Here is a 23,403-nt window from a genome sequence, read left to right as displayed (position 1 = left end):
TATTTGGGAATTTTCCCTAAGGACCACATCATGAAATTATAAATTTATAAGAAGTATGAAAATCTCTTTTACGAGGCTGAGTGAGCTTATACTAACCAACCCATCTCAAAGTAGCTATGTGGTTGGTTCTGTTTTGTTAGTTTATTCAGAAAACAGTAACTCATCAGGAAGACTCTTTGGTAGTATTGTAACCTGACTTCACCTTGCCACACAGTTTTCTCTTATCTTCACCATGCAAATAATACATATGCTGTTAGTGGGAACATTATTCATCATAAACCCTTCAGTTCTTTATATTTTCCTAAATGTTAGCTTTGACTATAATAACAATGTAATACAGTATTTAGTTTTCTTCTGTGGCAGATTTTAATAAATTACTAAATGAACTTTGAGGGTTTGTGTCTTACGCCTTTCCCCATGAATGTCAAGAGACGACTATTTGTCTCTTTCATCTCCTTCAGTACCTTAGATATCTCTCGTACACAACAGGCAAACAATATCTGCTGACCTACTCTCAGGGAGAAGAATTTAAGATTAATTCCTAACATCCAAACTTAAAAAATTCATAATAAAAACTGGTTATGGAAAATGTCCTTTTTAGAGATTCATACTCTATAAATATTATTAGATGAAATGACACATTAAGATTTGCTCCAGAAAAGAGGAAAAGTAAATGTGGCAACTCCTTAAGAACTGTTAAATATGAGTGAAGAATATATGCGGGTTGTTGTATTGTTCTCTCAACTAGAGTATATTTGAAATTTTCTTAATTAAGAAAATGATATAACTGGTTGTATGCCAAAATTCCACAGAAAAGTATCCAATACAGTCAGTAAGTCAAGAACTTAACTGTATGCTAAGAAAATACAAAAAAAATAAAACTAAATGTACAAAGGTCTTGGCTTCTAGAAAAAACAGTGATTAAAAACGCAAAATTGGGGCTTCCCTGGTGGCGCAGTGGTTCAGAGTCCGCCTGCCGATGCAGGGGACACGGATTCGTGCCCCAGTCCGGGAAGATCCCACATGCCGCAGAGCGGCTGGGCCCGTGAGCCATGGCCACTGAGCCTGCGCATCCGGAGCCTGTGCTCTGCAACGGGAGAGGCCACAACAGTGAGAGGCCCGCATACCGCAAAACAAACAAACAAACAAAAAAAACGCAAAATTGATATTTAAATTACACCATAACTAAGATTTCCATCTCAAAACTTTAATGGTGTTTGTATAGATTAACTTGGAATAATAAAGATTATAAATTCTCAGAATCACACAACTTTAGAATTCAAAGAAAATTTTAAAGAATCATAAAGTTTAAATGTCTTACTCAAAATTCCAAAGCTGCTCAGTACAAAGAAACATTCTTCACTGGAAACCAGGTCTTCTCATACTTGTTAACCCATATTTCTAAACACAAGTGAAATACACTTGCTTTCAAAAAATCTTTTCTTCTTTTTTGAGTTTCAGATTACTTCATTTACCATAGCATAAACCTTTGTGGGTTACACACCATGTCTACAAGGTATTATTTGGTTAATACATTTACAAGTACATTAGAATTACTATCTGTACCTTAAATCCCTTGCTTTTGTAGACTTTAGATTTTAACTGTACTTAATGCCAACTTTTTTATATTCAGGTTTCTTTGAAAAGCTTATGATTTTCTAGAAAATGAATCCTCTTTGTGTCAAATCAAGCTCAATTTTGTAACTGCAAAGCAATTTTCTCTCCACTGCTGATTTTGTAGTTTGTCACCCCTGAAAAAGACTTATTTTAACGTGGAGGGAAAACAAGATATAGAAATTGTTGGGGCACGCAGAGCAGTAGGGAAGGGTTTTAAGTGCACACTGCACTACTTTGCCATACCAACTAGCTCAACTATGACCTTACACTTAATTTTAGGTGGGAAACTAATTTAGTACATGAAGACCATCTTAACAATAAAGTAAACACATTATTAAAAGGAAGATTTCCCCACACTTCAGATTACCGAAATAATAGGAGTTGCTTTATTAACTAGCAAACTTGCTCTTTATAATAGTATCTTCCCACACATGCTACCTTCAATTAAAGTACATATCTTGTTCCCCAACCCCATGAGACAAGACTCCCCTCCTAGTCCCTACTGTGCTCCATGTTTCCAGGTTCAGATACTCCATTCCAGAATGAAAGGTGCTAAGCTGAATTATTTCTTCCCGGTATCTTGAGTTTTGTATATGCTCCTCAAACTCCTGCTTTTTGAAGTTTTGCACTATACCACTTTGAAATCTAGAAGATATCTAAGAACAAATCTCTTCTTTTACCATTTATTCATTTAACAGTTACTGAGCACCATCCACTGATGTGCATTCTCCTGGGCTGGATAGTAGGACTATAACAATAAGAGCTACAGTCTGCCCTCATAAAATTCCGTGTGGTGGATCTCAAAAAGGTAAGTCAACAATTATAATGTAATTACAATGCAATGTACAGTGTAATAAATACTCTGCTGGAAGTAAGTACAAGATGCTAAGGAGACCTATATTTCATTTTATATGGAGAGGAAATAACCTCACACTACAAGAAAACCAAGCAAGAAAGTTGAAGTGGACAGGAAGCTAACGCAAACAAGCTATACAGACTAAGGCTAGTTTAGAAACAATTTGTAGAGCCTGACTAGGCTAAATATAAATTATATCTGAAAACCAAGGAGGCAACACATTAAGAGAGTACAACTTCAGAAAGTCAAACTAAGAAGTAAGACTTCTATAGAAGGGGACCCTTCACTATAGAGTAACTGTAACCCAGAATCTTCTACACATTTGATTTTGGAAAACGTCTATATAAAAGAAACTGAAGGGGCCTAAGATGGGGATAAAGGTGAGAAAAATCAACAAGAAATTCATAGAGAGACTTGAGAAGATAAAATGTCCGTTTCTTTAGTCCTTGTTAGATATTAAGCAAAACTGACAAGGATTTTAAAAGCAACCTTTAACAAAAAGAATTTCTTACACTCAATATCCTCAGATAAATAGAAAATTGGCTATTTAAACCTACTGGGTTAAAAATAAAGAGAACATAATGTGGTTCTGGTTTAAACTTTGGTGTATTAAGAATCACCTGGGGAGGGCTTCCCTGGTGGCGCAGTGGTTCAGAGTCCACCTGCCGATGCAGGGGACATGGGTTCGTGCCCCGGTCCGGGAAGATGCCACATGCCGCAGAGCGGCTGGGCCCGTGAGCCATGGCCACTGAGCCTGCGCACCCGGAGCCTGTGCTCTGCAACGGGGGAGGCCACAACAATGAGAGGCCCGCGTACCGCAAAAAAAAAAAAAAAAAAAAAAAAAAGAATCAACTGGGGAACCTATCAAAAATGCAAATTCCCAAGCCATATCCTCAAAGTGAGGATTCCAAAGGTAAGCAAGAACACTTAAAAACACTTGGAGACTCCCACTGTTACCTGGTACAGTTCAAAATGTTAGGTTGAATAATATGAAAATCACTGTTCTGGTAGTTCAAAACAGTGAAATACAAACAAAAGCACCAAAGCAACTGAATAGAGAAGGTAAAGTTTTTTCAACAAATGGTGCTAAAACACCTATAGACACCCTCAGTCGTGTCAGACTCCTTCCTACATCCACCGATTACCCAGGCGTGTCAATTGTAACTTCCTAAATTTCAACTCTACATGCTTCTAAATGTTCTCTTTACCGCTGCTTCATTTAAGAGCTTTATCATCGAATCTGAACTACTTCAGATAGCTTCAAACCAGTCTCTTTGCCTTCAGACTGTTCTCCACCAATTTTTCCCCCTCATTGGCGACTAAGTGACCTTACCAGTCATATCACTAACCAGCTTAAAACCTTTTGGGTGTTATCTATTAGTATGAACCTTTTGAGGTCAATTAGAAAGAATTAATAATCCTTCAATAAGATATTTAGAGGTAAAATTACACACCTTTTAATACAAGTAGCACAGTTTTCATTATCAAATTCTTTGTTAAATCACTTACATCATAAAACAGTTTTCTATCAGCAGCCAGTCGTTTAGACGCCAGGGTCTTGGTAACATGATAAAAGGTAAGCAATGCTCTGTGCTGTCGAAGATCATCTTGTACTTTGACAGATTCTATAAGAGTGGGAATCAGTTCAGGCCACTGTCTAGGACAGTCCAATCGAGCAACTTTTGCAATCAGCACGGCAATCTGAGTTGCAATCTAAAGGAAAAAAAATTAATCTTCAGAAATAAACATACGAAATTAAAGCAATAGATAAGGAATGCATTCATAGTTGAAAATTACCTTTTTGGTTAATTATACATTTAACAAAAATGAGTAAGATTTCACTGAACAACTGCTTAAGATAGTAGTTCTCAAAGTGTGATCTATGGATCCCTAGGGGGCCTAGGATCCTTTCTGTGAGATCCTCCCTTTCCCAATAACGTACCGGTGTGAAGCTAGATTTTCATCACATAGCTTCTGCCAAAATAATATCACAACATTGTAAATAGCAGATATATTTGAAAATCTAGATGTCTTCTTTTAAATAGCCAGACACTAAAGAGATAGGCAAAAATGCCAAACAATGTTACTCTTCTCATTAAATATTTATTGTTTGGGGAAATAGCTATTGTTCACTTTTTAAAATTCTACTTATGTTAAAAAATAATAGTTTTTTAGATTTCTCAATTTTAATTTCTAATACAATAAATATCAACATATATAACCATTTCGTGTTTTATTTCAGCAGTATAAGGAAGTTCTAAGAATGCAAACTTTGAGAACCAATGACCTCAGAGTAGAAATGAACATTAATATTAGGTGTTTACATAATATTTGTTCAGATCAGTTTCACAAATTCTGGTTGACAGAACACCTAAGCAATGGTTTACCCCTCAATCACCCAAGACCCTGACCCCCCAACCACCTCCTGCCCCACGGAAAGTAACTCTGTTCCTCTCCATCTTCCCTCATCTCCCTCAGTTGAAGAAATGCACAGCAAAAAACTCAGATCATTTAAATAGGTTTAGATAAAACTGCATTGGATACACCACCTAATACAGTGTGCTTTAATATTCAAATTAAAGAATCAAATGTAAGAAATAGTAGTAACTTGGAAAAATAATTTTTGTATCATAAGCAAACTTATTTTATTCTTAAAAGAAAAATCTCACTATAAGGGAAAGAAAAATTCAATTCCCACAGAGTAGTGAGAACTTCAAATGTGATGAAGGAAACAGACAAAAACCAGAAGCCATCCTGTAGTTTAGGGGGAGGGGGGATGGGAGTGCTAAATTAACTTCTATAATTAATATATAGAGATGTGCTTTCAATATTGGCTCAAAAACTGAAGAAGTTAAAAAATATATAAGTATATCTATCTTCAAATGACTTCTGAGTTTTAAATCATTAACAGCCAAATCTAATCAAAATTCTTAACAGGTAGACTTGGATCTAAAAATTAAAAAACCATCAGAGAAATGTGTATAAACATCACAAATGAACATTATAAGATTTTATTTTTAACGCCAAGAAACAAAGTTAGTTTGGAAAAGAAGCAAAAACTAAGGGAAAAGAAAGAATAGTTGGCACTCATTTTCTCACTAACCTGGTTTATTGGTTCATTGAAGTTGGTGATTAGCCCTGCACGCAATGTAGATTTCTCCTCCTCTGAGAGAGCACTGTAAAAAGATGTATTTGTTATGCAAGAGAATGCTGCCAAATAATGAATGCAGGTAAGCACGACTGAGAATTTTAGCAATAAAAAGTCTTTCAAACAATGTGCCCTTGATTGTTTTGGTAATTAAACAGAATTATTTCCATTACTTGTATATTGACACATCAGGTAATACAAAAGCACAAAATTCCTTCACAACTGAATAAATAGGAAGCACAAAATAGTAAGCAATAGGAAATAAGATAAATCCAGAGTAAAGAACGTGATATTTTGATGTTTCCTTCTATTGATATAAAAACAGTTGCCTACCAAAAAATTAATGACGGTCTTTAAAAAATCTATGAGTAAATATTAGTCTTACACTGACTTCTTTTGCAAAATTCTATGTGGAAAGGGATCAGGAATCAGAGAATATTTGGGATGGAAGACTTACTAGAAATCAACTAGTTTAAAATCTCTCATTTTACATGTCTGAAAAGAATAAACACGATACTAATAAGTCTGACTGCAAATGAGGAAGGAAACTAGATAGCAAAAGGAAAGAGACGGAGACTATCCATCTGTATAAGATTGTATACATTTTGAATTTTGAACTACATGAATGGTTTTATTTATTTTAAAATTAAATTTTAAAGACCTGATTTTAAGGTTTTCCATTCTGGCTATGATAGAGTAGCTGGCACTGGATGAATCACCCCCCAAAAAATCTGCTATAGGGCTTCCCTGGTGGCGCAGCGGTTGAGAGTCCGCCTGCTGATGCAGCGGACACGGGTTCGTGCCCCGGTCCGGGAGGATCCCACATGCCGCGGAGCGGCTGGGCCCGTGAGCCATGGCCGCTGGGCCTCCGCATCCAGAGCCTGTGCTCCGCAACGGGAGAGGCCACAACAGTGAGAGGCCTGCGTACCGCAAAAAAAAAAAAAAAAAGTTGCATATAATTTTTTAAAAAAATGTTTTAAAGCGTCTGTTGAGTTGAATTGTGTACCCCTCCCCAAACCCTCCAAAAGCTATGTTCAAGTCCTAACCCAATATACCTGTGAATGTGACCTTATTTGGAATTAAGGGCTTTGCAGATGCAATCAAGTTAAAACGAGGTCATACTGGATTAGCGTGGGCCCTAATCCAATGACTGGTGCCATTTATAGGAAGAGAAGAATTTGGACAGAGACACAGAGAAGATACTTGAAAATAACACTATGTAAAAATGAAGGCAGAGATTGGAGTGATATTTGGATATTAACATACCTCTCTCAGTAACTGATGGAAAAGGTAGCTCAAAGTCAGTAACAACACAGAAGACTTCAATAGCATAATTAACAAATTTGACCTGATATATAAAACATTATAATCCACAACAGCAAAACATACTTTCCTTTCAAGTGCATATAAAACATTTACCAAAATACCATATGATGGGATCATAAAACAAGACAACACATTTCAAAGAATGAAATCAGTAACAACAACAAAAAGTCCCACATGTTTGGAAATTAGGTGAAATACTTCTAATTAGCCTATGGGTCTAAAAAGAAATCACAGGGGAATTTTAAAAATAGTTTTGAATGAATGGTAATGAAAATACTACATATCAAGGCTTGTGAAACTGAACTAAAGCCATGATTACAAAAAAGCCTTAATGTTTTAAATGCATATAAAGAAAAACTGAATATCAATTATCTAAGCTTCCATTTCAAAAAACTAAAAAAAGAACAGTAAATTAAATTCAAAACAGTAATCAAAAGTACATCAAGCCTTATAAAGTACAATACCTAAAGCAAAGATAGAAAAATAGGCCAATAGGACAAAATAGAGAATCCAAAAACAGATCCATATGTATAAAGTGCCTGATTTATAACAAGGGAACCACTGAAATGCTACTGGGGAAAAATACATGGTGCTGCCCCTACTTCACATCTATAACTTACACAGAAAGTGTAAGTTTACACAGAAATCACACAGACATACACCAAAATGTGAAAAGTAAAAAACAAAGCTTCTAGCAGAAAAAAGAATATTTTCATGGCTTTGTGCTGAGCAAAAATTTTGTAAACAGATCCCAAAAGAATTAATTATAAAAAGAAAGGTAGCTAAATTGAACTTCATTAAAATTACGAACTTCATCAAAAGATACCAGCAAGTAAGTGAAAAGGCAAGTCACAAAATAGAAGATATTTTCAAAATATATATATTCAACAAAGGACTTATATCCAAATATATATATAAAGTCCCATAAATCAATAAGATAATCCAATTTTTTTAGATGTGCAAATGGCAAGCCCTTCACAAAAGAGGATTTCCAAATGACTAATAAGTATACGAAAAAGGTACTCATTGTTTATCAGGAAAATGCAAAAATTACCAAGCACACCAGCATGACTAAAATGAAACAGATCAGACCAAGTATGGTGAGAATGTGTAGCAAATGTCAACGCCCATGCTACTAGTGGAAGGGCAAACTGGTACAAATAGTTTGGAAAACTAATTGACAGTATCTACTAAAGCTGAACATACACCTAACCATAAATGACAATAAAATGCAAACTTATATGCAACAAGACATGCAAAAGATTTTTCAAAGCCACCTTATTTTTAATAGTCAAAAACTAGAAACAACCTTCATACCCATCAACAGCAGAATGGACAGATAATGGTGGTATGTTCCTAAAATGGGACGTTATAAAACATAAAAGAACAAACTACTGTCCCATGCAACTACATGGATAAATCTCACAAATATAACACTGAATAAAAGTCAGACACAGGGCTTCCCTGGTGGCGCAGTGGTTCAGAGTCCGCCTGCCGATGCAGGGGACACGGGTTGATGCCCCGGTCTGGGAAGATCCCACATGCCGCACAGCGGCTGGGCCCGTGAGCCACAGCCGCTGAGCCTGCGCGTCCGGAGCCTGTGCTCCGCAACGGGAGGGGACGCAGCAGTGAGAGGCCCGTGTACCAGAAAAAAAAAAAAGTCAGATACAAAAGAGAACATAAGGTTTCCATTTGTATGAAACTAATCTAAGGTAAAACTAATCTATGGTGAGCAATGTCAGATCTTTGAGGAGGACATATAGGTGACTGTGAAAGGGCAGAAAGGAAGCCTCTGGCGTGCTAGTTCTAGATTAGTTCTGAGTGGTAGTTACACGGATGTGGTCACATTACAAACATTCAAACTGTACCCTTCATTTGTGTACTTTTTAAGTATGTTACATACTATACTTCAATAAAAGTTTTTTTTAATCTTAACAGTGACTTGCTCAAGATTAGTAAACAAATGAGAAGACAAGATTAAGATAAACATGGGGGGGACATGTGGAACAGGTGAAGGGAGTATAAAAGTACAGACTTCCAGTTATAAAGTAAAGAAGTCACGGGAATGTAATGTACAGCATGGCAACTACACTTAGTAATATTGTACTGTGTATTTGAAAGTTGCTAAAAGAGTAAATCTTATAACTCATCACAAGAAAAAAAATTCTCTAACTATGTATGGTGACAGATGTTAACTAGACTTACGGTGGTGATCGTTTCACAATACATACAAATTTTGAATCATTATATTATACATCTGAAACTCATATAATTATATGTCAATTAAACTTCAATTTAAAAAATAAACATTTAGACAAAAGGAGTTAAAGCCCAATACAATTCTATGCTTTCCCATTAAAAATGATCTCACCTACTATATAAAAAAAATTAATAAAAAATTTAAAAAAAACAACTAATACTAAACTTTCTTCGGGTTATTTCTATGGAAATATGTTAATATAAATGTTTCAGACATTACTTGAAATTCCTAAAAATCTTATATGTTCTGGTATAATGTTATAAGTCAAAATTCTAATTATTATTTTAAAATGTATATCTCAGAAATAACTAAATTTCCTTGTCAACTGCATTATTATGAACTTTCAGCAAATCTTTAACCGTGGTCATTTTTAAGTCTTTTGTCATTTACAGACAGTTCTGGGTGGACTCTGATGCTTTTGCAAAAATGTTCCTATAAAAGGGTTTCATCGGGCTTCCCTGGTGGCGCAGTGGTTGAGACTCCGCCTGCCGATGCAGGGGACATGGGTTCATGCCTCGGTCCGGGAAGATCCCACATGCCGCGGAACAGCTGGGCCCGTGAGCCATGGCCGCTGAGCCTGCGCGTCCGGAGCCTGTGCTCCGCAACGGGAGAGGCCACAACAGTGAGAAGCCCGCGTACCGCAAAAAAAAAAAAAAAAAAAAAAAAGGGTTTCATCTTCAAGGAATTCATGGAAAAGACTCTGACAAGCACAGGTTTCTGGTAACTGACTATACTGCTGAACTGAATGAATAAGATAAGCATTTTCAGAACTCTAATGGAAAACCGATAAATTCATAAAAGTGCTAACAAAAGATCAAGATGAAAAAAACATTAATTACATGGGACTGAGTGAACTGATGAGGATGATTATAATTTTTGTGACTTTCTGTTTGAACTTAAAAAAATATGAGAAAAAATAAACCAATATTGATACATTAAAAAAAAATAGTTCTTGATATGATGCTTCAACTCAATTCTTCAAATAATCTATTTACATTTTAAAAGAATGTTTTCATTTTTTGCTTAATTATTTGAATCAAATATAAGCATTTCTAATTTCATGGAAACAATCACTCTCTTCATAAAATTAGTAATTCATATTTTATCGTCATGTGGATTTAAATTATCTCTTAGAAAATATGATTCAAATACCATTGTTAAATCTTTTGGGTTGCTTGGTTTTATGTCATACATGACACAGAAACATACAAGTTTATAACATTTCTTGCAACAATGCCTTGCAGTATTGTAAATACGATGTTGGATCCCTGTCAGTTATACAATTCTTCTGTAACTTAATAGCAGATATTCTAAATTGCATAGCAGATAATGTCATACAAAATATGAAGAGAACGCACAATTTGAAAAATTAAATTAACTACATTCTTTAGATGTTTTGTTTCTTCATTAACTAAAAATTTTGTATATTTTCTGCCTCCTTATTCTCAGATTGTTTTCCTCACAACTTTCTATAGCTTTTATTATTTTTATTAAGAAACACATGCTCACTTTATAATCATTAGAAAAGAAATAGTGCAGATAGAAAGAAAAACCCTAGAATCCTATCATCCTGAGATAACTCCTTTTATCCATTCAATTTCTTTCTCTGCCTTTCTTTTACTCTTTAATTCTCTCCTTCTGAGAAGTGTGTCACACACACTTTTTAATACAAAAATGATCTCTTAAGCTCTGTCATAAATTTATTTCTCATATTTATATGTGAAAATTTAGATGACATAATTATTAGCTCATGCTTTAATGACGTAATTTAACACTTAGTTACCTGATTTTTTAAATTGTTTCTAGATTTGTTTTTCCTGTTATCAACAACAAACATTGCATACACATTATACAGTTGTTTATTTCCGCAGGGTAAATTTTTGATGGGGAATTTTTTCGGTGAGGAATATGTACATTTCCAGTCTTTTTAATGTATATTCCCAATGTGCTCTCCCTAATGGTGGTGGCCATATATAATGCCCCTGGCAAAGGTTCAGTGTGCGCTCTTCAGGACTGTACGTTACATTCCTTTTTTAAAAAAAAAAAAATTTATTTATTTATTTTTGGCTGCATTGGGTCTTTGTCGCTGCGCGCAGGCTTTCTCTGGTTGGGGCAAGCGGGGGCTACTCTTTGTTGTGGTGCACCGGCTTTTCTTGTTGCAGAGCACGGGCTCTAGGCGTGGGGGCTCAGTGGCTGTGGCTCATGGGCTTGGTTGCTCCGCGACATGTGGGATCTTCCTGGACCAGGGCTCGGACCCGTGTCCCCTGCATTGGCAGGCGGATTCTTGACCACTGTGCCTCCAGGGAAGCCCCCTACATTCTTTTTAATATATGCCATTTCAACAGGTGTGATCTTCTCATTGCCTAAATTGGAAAAACTTTGACTACTAATGATTTAAACAATTTAAAATATATTAATCAGCCAAATGAATTCCATCTTTGAGATTTATCTACTTTTTCTAATCTATTGTCCCTTTATTCTATTTATTGGAATATAGGTCTCCTTTATGGTTTCTTTCTTTGACTTTAAGCTTAGCTTCTGCGACACCAAATTATATACATATTAACCTATATTTTCTTTAGATACCTTTATGTTTTGAGTTTTTTACAATTAAACTTTTACTTCACTGTTGTGAAGTAGAGATAAGGCTCTAAATAGCAGTACTGAAGAGCGCATCTTTCCATCCTAATTTGAAATGTGTTCTTTATTATGTACAAAATACTTACATGTACATGCATCTTCTGGACTTTTTCTTCAGTTTTGTTGATCTGTTTATTTTTGAAAAATGCTACATTGTTATGATTGTTTATTTCTGATATGTTTATAATGTCAAGTAATACAAGTACTGTGTATTACAAAAAAGTAAATAAAATAAAAATGATATCTCTAATCTTTTTATAACTATGCTGCACTTTTCAATTTTAATAGCTTCCTTCTATCAATCAAATCCCTGAAACGATGTTTTCTCCTATAATGTTTTTTTTGTTTTTTTTTAGATGCTGGGGGTAGGAGTTTATTAATTTATTTATTTTATTTATTTTTGCTGTGTTGGATCTTCATTTCTGTGCGTAGGGCTTTCTCTAGTTGTGGCAAGTGCGGGCCACTCTTCATCGCGGTGCAGGGGCCTCTCACTATCACGGCCTCACTTGTTGCGGAGCACAGGCTCCAGACGCGCAGGCTCAGTAGTTGTGGCTCACGGGCCCAGTTGCTCTGCAGCATGTGGGATCCTCCAAGACCAGGGCTCGAACCCGTGTCCCCTGCATTAGCAGGCAGTTCTCAACCACTGGGCCACCAGGAAAGCCCCTCCTATAATGTTTTGATTCAAGCTTGAAATTCAAGTTTTCTCCTATGTCAAGAAGCCAGGTTCAACAGTTTTCATGTAACTATATGCAACTGTATTAAACTATATAACTATTAAAGAAAACAAGCCATTAACCTGAGAAATCTCATGTTCTTAGCAATTCTACAATAAGAGTTAGCATTCCACCTTCAACTTTATGCACTTGTTATCATTAGATGAATTCAGACTATATCCCAAGCAGAAATTGGATAGTATCTAATTAATCAGGACCCAGCAAGAATTGCATTTTACATAGTAATGATATAAGCTTAAATTAATCATTCTGTGCCAACAGTGGTAAGAACAGAAACTATAAGAAGGAACTTAGATAGGAACACAGTTGTTTTTTTTTAAGTGTCTGAAATTTAAATGAGTTTGATAACTAATCTTTGCTCCCTGCTTTACATTCTTAGCATCCTTGCTGCCTAAGTACATTCATCTCCTTTCTAGCTTGTATCTCAATATATCACTAAAAGAGACAGCTTGGGGTTTAACTACTTATTGTAAGATATCTCCCTTAACTTTTAAAATTTAAACTAAATTCCAGTTTCTAATTCTTTACATGAAAGTACAATCTGAAATATTTAATTATAAATTTACTCTCCCATCCAAGAGAGTCACTTATAACCATATTCTTCATATAACTAGTAAAACAAAATGAATTTTAGGGTACATATAAAATTTAACTGGACATAGCAGTAGAAACATATCTTGTTGCATTGTTTCCTACAACTCAACACCATACAAAATTTCTCATCACTAAACACTCCATTTCTCTCAAAATTATGAATTAATTCTAAAATAAGAAGAGAAGGGTTTGATTTATACTATAGTATCCTAAGTGTAGCCTTAAAATACTCTAGTTACTTCCAATATTATTCAAGAGCATATTTTACAAGCACTATGAGGTATTCAACTTTTTTTAAAAAGGGGCTTATAAATATAAAAACTACAGAGTTGTGGTGCCATCTACTGGAGGACAAAGACTATGTTACTCCTTTGGCAAAGTTCACTATTTTCTATCCAACAAATTCCTGGGTCCAGTCTACACTGTCTTTCCATCAATTATATAACATGCAATTAACTATTAAGAAAAATTTGTTCACTTAACCACGTAAAGAGAAGTTACAACTGAATCTGATGAGATTACAAATATATACTACCCAATTTCCACCACAGAGGCAATTATGCAGAAGAATAGAGAATTAACATCAGTTGGCTCAGAAATGACCTGGGAGTTCCTTCTCAATGACATTTTCCAGAATTCAAGCCTTGTACTTCCTTTAAAAAAAAGGACATTTCTGACCATGATTCATTAATTCAGCATTTGTTTTGTGCCCATAAAATCAGAGATCCTCTAAGACAGAAGGCCAATGAGAAATCCACAAACCCTATGCCCATGGGGAAAAAAAAAACTCACAGAAAAAGGCAGTAGTATAGATGTTGATTTGTAATTAACTATGTAGAACACTTTTCTTCTTCAGTAGTTAACACTTTTTTCCTTTTAAATATCAAACACATCACAAATCTGCACATCATCCTAGAGCAGGGAGTGTGTTAATCTCTGTACTGTTCCAATTTTAGTACATGTGCTGCTGAAGTAAGCACAAATGAATTCTTTCACATAAAGAATGAAGATTAACAGATAACAGTCTTATACCTCCTTGAATTTGAAAAGGATGACACTGAGGGGGGGAAGAGGTGGAACTTACTGAGGTGCTACACGTCTCCAGTAGCGATCAATTCCATTCTTAAAATACAGCACAGCAAGCCACCTTACATTTATATCCAGAGTGTGGTTTGTGAAAATATTCTGTAAATAAAAAACAAGGCATCAGAATGAACATGTAATAAGTTAAAAGTATAATTAACATAACTCAAAAAAGTATGGATAGATTTTTAATTAAATGCTTCACTTAAATTTTATCACTACCCATATCATATCGTTATTTTCTAAATATCTATAGCTCTACAATTCATGTAAGAAAGCATATCTGCTCGGGAGCATGTTAATTATGTAAGCTGAGTAATGGGTATGTGGAGATTCATTATACTATTCTACATTTAGGTAGGTTTTAAATTTTTCCTAATAAAAAATTAAATTCAGAAACAAATCTAATTACACAGCATAATCTACACGCACACACACGAAACTAAAATAAACACTGCTAAATTAAAAAAGAAAAAGCAGACCCACCACAGCACAGATTCAAAGAGCCAAAGCCCCTGGGTTATTAATTCATGCTATGAAATAAACAATTTCAAAGCATCCTCCTTATCAAAGCAATTATGCTTACGAATGAGTTCGACAGCAAAATATTTTCAAGTAATATAAAGGCAGAAGTGATATGAATAATTTCAACTCAATGTTAACCATTACTCAAAAAATTTATTCACTGTGTTAATCCAAATACAGGCAGTCCCTGCCTTGCATCATAGTGGGACAGTGTAAAAATGACTGTGCAAGCTAAACCATGCAACATGACCTTGAAGTCAAAATTACAGCTGTTCTATAACCTTTAATTGATTTTAAAATTTATTAAAATTGTTATCAAAAGCTTATAAGTGACAGTTATAAATGTATATGAAATAAAAAGAATAGTAAACCTAATACACTGTAATTTAAAACATCACAAACAGTGAGAATTAAAATGTTTTACTGCTTTCTAAAAAATGTTTCTAGAATAGCAGGTACATAGGACAAACAGGATTGTAGGAATATGTTAACTAACTAAAACTGTACTACACCTCACACCAAAAACAACTCAAATTCCTGGAGTTGACCTCTTAAACACAACCTTGTGTGGGAAAACCTCAAAGCCAAAAACAATGACGTGGAAGTATCTCCTTTACTATAAAGACAATTGATGTTAAGTATTAAAAATAGGTATGTATACTATAAACGTATTTTTAAAAAATCATGTGCAACGAAAAAAAAAGTTATGAAGATAGTTGTGTAATGCCCACTTATTCCTTAAGACCCCTGACAACTGAGTCAGAGTCCCTCTTTTGGGTCTCCTTTGCAAAAGAAAGAACAGATTCTCTCGCCACATTAATTGCATAACTAATTAATTAATTGCATTCGACTTCAACACTTTACATGCCTACCTCCCACACTAGATTGAGTTGTGTCTTATGAGTGGAGTCTAGCACACAGCCCAGCAAAGCAGAAACTTCATAAATTTCAACTGAGCAAATGAGTGAATGAATGAAAGTAACATGGGAATACTGCAGAAGTTGGCGGATCTCAGCCAAACTCAGCTACACTTAGGAACCAAGAAAAGTCAAGCTGCAGGTGTCAATCCAAGTAAATATATATTATATACTGAATAAACATATTGAATAACAGGATTGGAACACACACCTGAGATCAGGTATACAAATGTAGGAATCTCCAGACTAAACTGGATGGCTAAGGCTCAAATAGAGCAAATGTGGCAAGACAGTGAGTACAGGGAAAAAAGAAAAAATAAACTCAGCAGTTTTTAAATCTATTATAATCTATTCCATCTAAAAGAAATTTTACTATCCCTCTAAGAAGAAAAGTATACCTAGTAAAAATAAAAACAAAAAGGTCTAGGCACTTAATAATTCATACATTACACAAAAGGTATCAAGCAAGTCTATTGGTTTTTCCAAGGTCAAGCAGTAACCAAAATAAGATAAAATGTTTTATATTTTGGCCTGAAAAAACACAAGGCTAAATACAGAGCACATTCATTTAAATAAGCATATAGTCAGAGATTTTCTAAAGATTTATACTATGCCCCAAATTTACAAACATAATGCTGGGATTATCTACAAGAATAAGATACTTTCTTCAGTATCTTTAGAAATTAATGTTTTTTATCTTTGTGTTATTGTGTCAAAGAGCCAACTTTCATGTTATATATTCAGAATATCAAGTATGACTCCAGATATTTAATTTCCCTTCCAGGCATGACTAGGAACTTCTTAAATGTAACAACTTAAAACTTTTTAGTCATGAAGTCAAAATATGTATGTAATGTCATAATTTTCTATTTTACAAGATATAGTAAACAGTTCTGCTCTGAATTTTTGACCCAGTCACACATACTGAATTGGTTTTTGATCCAATTGGTAACCTCCTTCCCATGGCCAGAAACTAAATCTCACACACTAATCAGAGTTCTGAAATTTTCCGAAGAAGAAAAGAATAAGAAAGGCCTTCAATACAAAAAGACATCTTTTCATTCTGGCATTGAGAAAACGATTTTCATTAATTAACCAAAAGCTTCTAACTCGCAGAAAGATATAGTTAAAGCACATATTGTTAATTATCATACTATTTCCCATAATACCCAGGAAAAGATCAGATATGTTAAGAAAATAAAATTTTTAGACAGGGGAAAAGAAAATGGCGTTTTAAAGTGAAACACACTGACCAAGGTAGACCTGACGGATGCAGTGGTGGGGAGACCTGAACAACTCTGACAACATAAATTAACTGGGGCAAGGATAAGGATGAAGACAAAACATCAAAGTGTACTACCTAAAGTCTTCAGGTCAGCATTAACACACTAAAATAGATTATCAGCACAGTGTTGTCTACTGAGCAGATTCTACCAGTACCCTGCTGGGTTATTTATTCAATCATCAATAAACATTTTTTAAACATTCTCAAAGAGCCATGCTCTGAATTTATATGTGGCAGGAGCAATGGCAGGCAAACATTTGGATCAGTTTCACTAAAGTAAACCACCAATACAAGTAAGTTTTTAGAACAATTAAAAATAACAGTATCTCATTTTATTAAAATTTATAGTAAACTCTTTTAGAACAACTTACCAGCAACACTGAATAGAAACCTGGCTGTGTCTCCCACTGTTTCAACTGCTCCTCAGCTGGTTTTAACACAGCAGTATCCTGACTGGTGGCCTGTGTTAAGACCTGAAGAACGACAGTACTGGCACTATTGAGATCCATGGAAACCTGGCAATGATAAGTTAACATACTTGAATGTATATTATACTTAAAAAATTAACACTAATAAAAGGGAGAAAAGGGGCTTCAATGTTCTGAATTACCCCTGTACTTCGTATCTACTCTTTCATGTATCTGCTGGATTTCTATCTTTTATGTACCACCCATACGCTAACTTAAAACTCCCATAATTCAAATTGCCTTTGCTTAAATCAATTTATTTCTAAAGGAAACTGCCTTTTATTGTCCCATATATAGAAGGTAGTAAATTGGGGGGGGGGAAAATGACAAACAAAAACCAAAGTTTCTAAATTCTGGTTAAATACCACTGCCTGCCAAGACTCTAATCATAATGCCTTCTTAGTTTGTTTGTTTTTTTTTAAAGATAAGCATTATAGGGCTTCCCTGGTGGCGCAGTGGTTGAGAGCCCGCCTGCCGATGCAGGGGACACGGGTTCGTGCCCGGGTCCGGGAGGATCCCAAATGCCGCAGAGCGGCTGGGCCCGTGAGCCATGGCCGCTGAGCCTGCGCGTCCGGAGTCTGTGCTCCGCAATGGGAGAGGCCACAGCGGTGAGAGGCCCGCGTACCGCAAAAAAAAAAAAAGATAAGCATTATAAAAGCTATAAAAGTATTAACCACTTTTTTCCTAACAAGACCAGGAGGAAGAGAATTGAAAAAGGAATGCTTTGACAGAGTGCTAATAAGTACCTCACATTATCATCTTAGGTGCCACCAATAAAACATGTCTGAAAATTCTTTTTTTAATATAAAAGACAAATGCATACCCAAGAAATATTGTGGAGGGGAAATAAAGAACTGAACCAACAAACAAAATAAAACCTTAAGTTAGAAAGGATCTTAAGGGTTGGATGATCTAATCCTATACCAAGAATCTGAAGCCATTCTAAAAATACATAAGCAATTTATTGAATTCTCCAGGATTCTGTTTCTAATCATCCCCAAAATTGTGTACAATTGTTTACTCAGAAAAGTATGTATAGTTCACAATACACATATACAAAGTATGCAAGATTAAAACTGAAAACTAAGAGTTGATGAAAAACAGTTCCCAGTACAGAGGTGACTGGGAATTAGCTTTATGACAGTAGTTACCTAAAACTGAAGAATGTTCCAGACAGTAAAAGTCTAAAAGTCATTAACCCATAAGGAATATAGCCAAAGCAAATTACCTCCTTTGTTAAGAGTTGTAATTAAATTGCAATGACTCATGAAAAGGGAAGATTCCAAAAGTTGATTCAACAAGAAATTTTACCCAAATATTACAACTTTTAAGGAAATTAATCATTTTGAAGTCTATGTGAGTAAAGCAGCGCTAGGGCATAATAACTGGAATCAGACAAAATATTACCAATTAGCAATGGAGCTGAACCACTTTTAAATTAGTAGTCTGTTGTCTGTATTTTAGAACTGACTAGGGTGGTACCCTGTAAATATATATTGTCTCCCTCACTAATTAGGAGTTTTGGCGGTGTTTTGTTTTGTTTACTTTCTTGGTAATTTTTTTTTTATTGAAGTATAGTTAATTTACAATGTTGTGTTAGTTTTAAGTACCCAGCAAAGTGATTCAGTTATTAGATAGATACATAGATACTTTTTCAGATTCTTTTCCATTATAGGAGTTTCTTGAACAATGTAAGTTTCCATGTTTCATTACCACTTGGTAATAAGTGAATGGATTTTTACTCAATTTAGACGGTTTGTTGGTAATGTGTGATTTCAAAAACAGGCTATATAAGAGAGATTCACTTCATGGAGGCCCTAAGAAGATACTTTAAAGAGATAGGCAGTATGTCTTCCTGCCTAGTTGAAATATAATGCAAGCCACAAAAGCAAGCCATGTATGTACTTTTTACCTTTTAAGTAGCCACATTAAGAAATAGAAACATGTGGAATTAGATTTATTATATTACATTTAACTCCATATTTCCAAAATGTTATCCTTTCAACATGCAATCAATATTTTTGAAAGTAACAATGAGATATTTTACATTTCTTATACTAAATCTTCAAACTCCTGTGTATATTTTATACTTAAGGCACATCTTATTTCAAACTAACCACATTTCAAGTACTCAATAGCCACATGTGGCTAGTGGCTACCATATTAGCACAATCTCACTGAAAGTGTGGCCCAAGGACTGGCAACACCAGCATCACCTCACAGAAATGCAAATTCTCAACCCTCTCTCCAAACCTAGCAAATGAAAATAGGGGCTGAAGGCAGGAGGCAGTGGGACAAAAAGCTGTGCTTTAGTAAGTTCTCTAGGTAAATCTTAATAATTGTCAGAGTTTGAGAAGCACAACTTTAGAACATCTAAAACTAAGGTACATCTGAAAGTCCAGCTCTACTGCTAATGCAGTGGATGACAAGATGTACAGTAGTTTCAATTATACATTCTTACTAAAAAAGGTAGACCCAAGACTTCCCTGGTAGCACAGTGGTTAAGAATCCACCTTCCAATGCAGGGGACATGGGTTTGATCCCTGGTCCGGGAAGATCCCACATGCCTCGCAGCAACTAATCCCATGCACCACAACTACTGAGCCCGCGAGCCACACCTACTGAAGCCTGCACACCTAGAGCCCGTGCTCCTCAACAAGAGAAGCCACTGCAATGAGAAGCCCACGCACCGCAATGAAGAGTAGCCCCCAGTCGCCACAGCTAGAGAAAGCCCGAGCACAGCAACGAAGACCCAATGCAGCCAAAAATAAATATTAATTAATTAATTTTAAAAAAAGAAAGAGCTAGGGCTTCCCTGGTGGTGCAGTGGTTAAGAATCCGCCTGCCAATGCAGGGGACATGGGTTCAAGCCCTGGTCCGGGAAGATCCCACGTGCTGCGGAGCAATTAAGCCTGTGCGCCACAACTACTGAGACTGCGCTCTAGAGCCCGTGAGCCACAACTACTGAGCCCGTGTGCCACAACTACGGAAGCCTGTGCGCCTAGAGCCTGGGCTCCGCAACGAGAAGGCACCGCAATGAGAAGCCCACGCACCACAACGAAGAGTGGCCCCCGCTCACCGCAACTAGAGAAAGCCTGTGCACAGCAACAAAGAACCAACGCGGCCAAAAATAAACAAATTAAATTTATTTAAAAAAAAAAAATATATATATATATATTTAAAAAAAAAGGTTGACCCAGCACTAATTTGCAGTTCTCACAAGGGAACTGAGGTATACAGAGCAGGAATTCACTGATTCTCTCCCAAGCAATGTAAGAGCAACCAGCTTTAAAAAAATAATAATAAAATAAATAAAAACAAAAGCCAATATCTGAGCATATATTACATGCCAAGCACTGTACTAAGTGCTTTATTCATTTATTTATTCCTAATAATTATTCTATGTAGTAGATACTCTCATCCCCATTTTTTAGGGAGAAACCTAAAGGATCAGAGACCTTACCTTGCCAAGGTCACAATCTACTAAGTAGCAGTCCCTGGACTTGAACACCAAAGCCACTATTCTTTTTTTTTTTTTTTAAATGCTGGCCTTAGACAAGAGGCCAGGATGGGGACTCAATTGTTTGTTTGTTTATTTGGCTGCACCAGGTCTCAGTTGCAGCACGTGGGATCTTCACTGCGGCATGCGGGATCTCTTAGTTGCAGCGTGCAGGCTCTTAGCTGCAGCATGTGGGATCTAGTTCCCTGACCAGGGATCAAACCCAGGCCCCCTGCACTGGGAGCGTAGTCTTAACTGCTGGACCACCAGGGAAATCCCCAAAGCCACTATTCTTAATCAATATCTAATACTGCCTTCCTTGAGTGACAGAACAGACATTTAAGGCATCTCTGTAGTCCCAGGGCCCAACAAGATACATGACATATGCTTAATAAATATTTGCTGAATTAACAAAAGTGATCAATTTCGAGCAATAAAGGACTTCACACTGAACCACACAGGAGCTAATTAACTGATTTATTCAATAAAACTGCTGAAAGCCTGCTGCATACCAGGCACTGTTCTAGGTCCTGAGAACATAGCAGTGAACAAAATGGTGTTCTGACTTCATGCAGTTTACATTCTAGTGGAAGAAAACAGATCTGTTTTTTAAAAAAAGAAAGAGGTAGTGATATGAAGAAAATAATGTTAAAAATTGACTCTAACTGAATGTGTTACTTCAGATTGGGTGTTCAGAGAAGGTTTCTCTAGTGACATTTACAAGAGACATGAGAGTGACAAGAGAGACCCACAAGCAAAGATCTGAAAGCAGAGTTCTGGATTGGGAAAACAACTGAAAACAAGGCCTTAATACTATAAACAAACTTAAGAAAGCCAGTATAATTGGCACTTAATGAGAAAAGTGGAAAGTAGTACAAGATGAGATTGGAGATGTAGGCAGGAACGGATCATGTGACGGATGACCTTGTAGGGGAAAATAAATTGTCTGGACTTTGATACACACACAAAAAAAGCCACTGGAAGATAGGAAGAATATACGAATATAATAATAGAGAAAGGCAATACCAGAACTCATCCCTACCCCAAACTCAACCTGCAAAAAGAAAGAAAAGAGCCATGTCTCTGTTTTGGGCTACTACTTGAAAAATAAAATCACTGACTACTGCCAACCCCCAGAGCAATTTTTACCTAGAACAAAGATTGTGCAGAGCACTCACATACACACACACCTTCACACTTCTCTGGACCTTCGCAACAAAGCAATCCTTAAGTCTATGTACTCTTATCTCTGGGACTTCCCTGGTGGGCCACGGGGTAAGACTCTGTGCTCCCAATGCAGGGGGCCCAAGTTCGATCCCTGCTCGGGGAATTAGATCCCACATGCATGCCGCAACTAAGAAGCCCACATGCTGCAACTAAACACGCCACAAGGAAGATCCTGCATGCCACAACTAAGACCCAGTGCAGCCTAAATAAATATTTTTAAAAATTTTAAGTCTATGTACTCTTAACTTTATGCCCCACTTACTCTCGCCATTCACCTGTTCTAATGGAAATGCTAGAGTTCCCCATCCCTACCTCCCTCCAGCACCCTGCTCCATCCAGGTCTTCCCCAGCAGTATATGCCCTGTCCTCTCCTCCTCTTGCTTTGATCCTTGCTCCCAAAAAGCTCATCCAGTCTGGGAAGGAAAGCTCAGCTTATATATTTTTGGAGAACCAATTCTATGCCAAGCACTGCAGTAATTGTTAAGATAAGAATTAGAAAGGGTCATTTTCTCTCCCCAAAATATGGGGAATAATGAGGTGGGAGGCAGAGAATTATTCTTATTAAAACAAACTACAGGACTTCCCTGGCGGTCCAGTGGTTAAGACCCCAAGCTCCCAATGCAGGGGGCACAGGTTCGATGCCTGGTCGGGGAACTAAGATCCTGCATGCCACACGGCATGGCCAAATAAATAAATAAATAAATACTGATGCTGCTAAGTATTAAAAAAAAAAAACTATGAAAAATAAGTTTCTAGAATACCAGTTGGAATCAGAGTATATTTCCCCCACAGAAACAATATTATGAGTGATTTATCTATTGGGTAAAAAGGCTTTTCGGTCTGAGAAACAAATCATCATTCATAACTTATACTGGAAATATTTCCAAGTACTAATCAACTTCCTGAAGGGAAGCTTCAGGCAGCAATCAGTTCCTAAATTGCAGATTAAGTGCATCATCAAAAATAACAATCCAGACCCATAATGGATTATTAAACATACCACATTACTAAAGCCTATTAAATTTTTTAAAGATCCCATAACAAAACTATAAAAAGCAAATCTGGCATGTGTACTAATATCACTGTTTTATAGAGGAAGAACTTACAGCTATCAAGAGAACTGTCCAGGATCATTGTAGAAAACTAGTACATGGCAGAGTGAGCCCTAATAACAAGGTGTTTAGAATCCCAGCTCTTCCTACTAAAACATAAAATGGTCTCACCA

The 23,403-nt window shown here is 36.1% G+C and overlaps 1 protein-coding gene and 1 non-coding gene across 5 annotated transcripts in view; both read right to left on the bottom strand.

Annotated features, from left to right (window-relative positions):
- Window positions 1-23,403, bottom strand: part of IPO11 (importin 11) — a 244,936-nt gene that overhangs the window by 197,226 nt on the left and 24,307 nt on the right. For all 4 annotated transcript variants that reach the window (XM_022596725.3, XM_089908895.1, XM_022596734.3 and 1 more), the window contains 4 exons: window positions 17,357-17,500; window positions 14,260-14,360; window positions 5,577-5,649; window positions 3,983-4,186 (listed from right to left, as the gene is read on the bottom strand). In XM_022596725.3, the coding sequence (XP_022452433.1) occupies window positions 3,983-4,186; window positions 5,577-5,649; window positions 14,260-14,360; window positions 17,357-17,494 (516 nt within the window). In that variant the 5' untranslated portion in view covers window positions 17,495-17,500. The remainder of the gene's footprint in view (window positions 1-3,982; window positions 4,187-5,576; window positions 5,650-14,259; window positions 14,361-17,356; window positions 17,501-23,403) is intronic.
- On the bottom strand, window positions 14,052-14,155 carry LOC115801678 (U6 spliceosomal RNA). The gene has a single exon (XR_004021990.2). It is a non-coding gene; the product is annotated as a U6 spliceosomal RNA (small nuclear RNA).

The sequence above is a fragment of the Delphinapterus leucas genome, chromosome 3 (genome assembly GCF_059928025.1).
Source record: "Delphinapterus leucas isolate spDelLeu-1000000601 "Yukka" chromosome 3, BTC_Dleu_Yukka2, whole genome shotgun sequence".
Taxonomy (NCBI): Eukaryota; Metazoa; Chordata; class Mammalia; order Artiodactyla; family Monodontidae; genus Delphinapterus; species Delphinapterus leucas.
The sequence above is the reverse complement of the archived record's forward strand: the minus strand, read 5'-3'. Positions and strand labels throughout refer to the sequence as shown.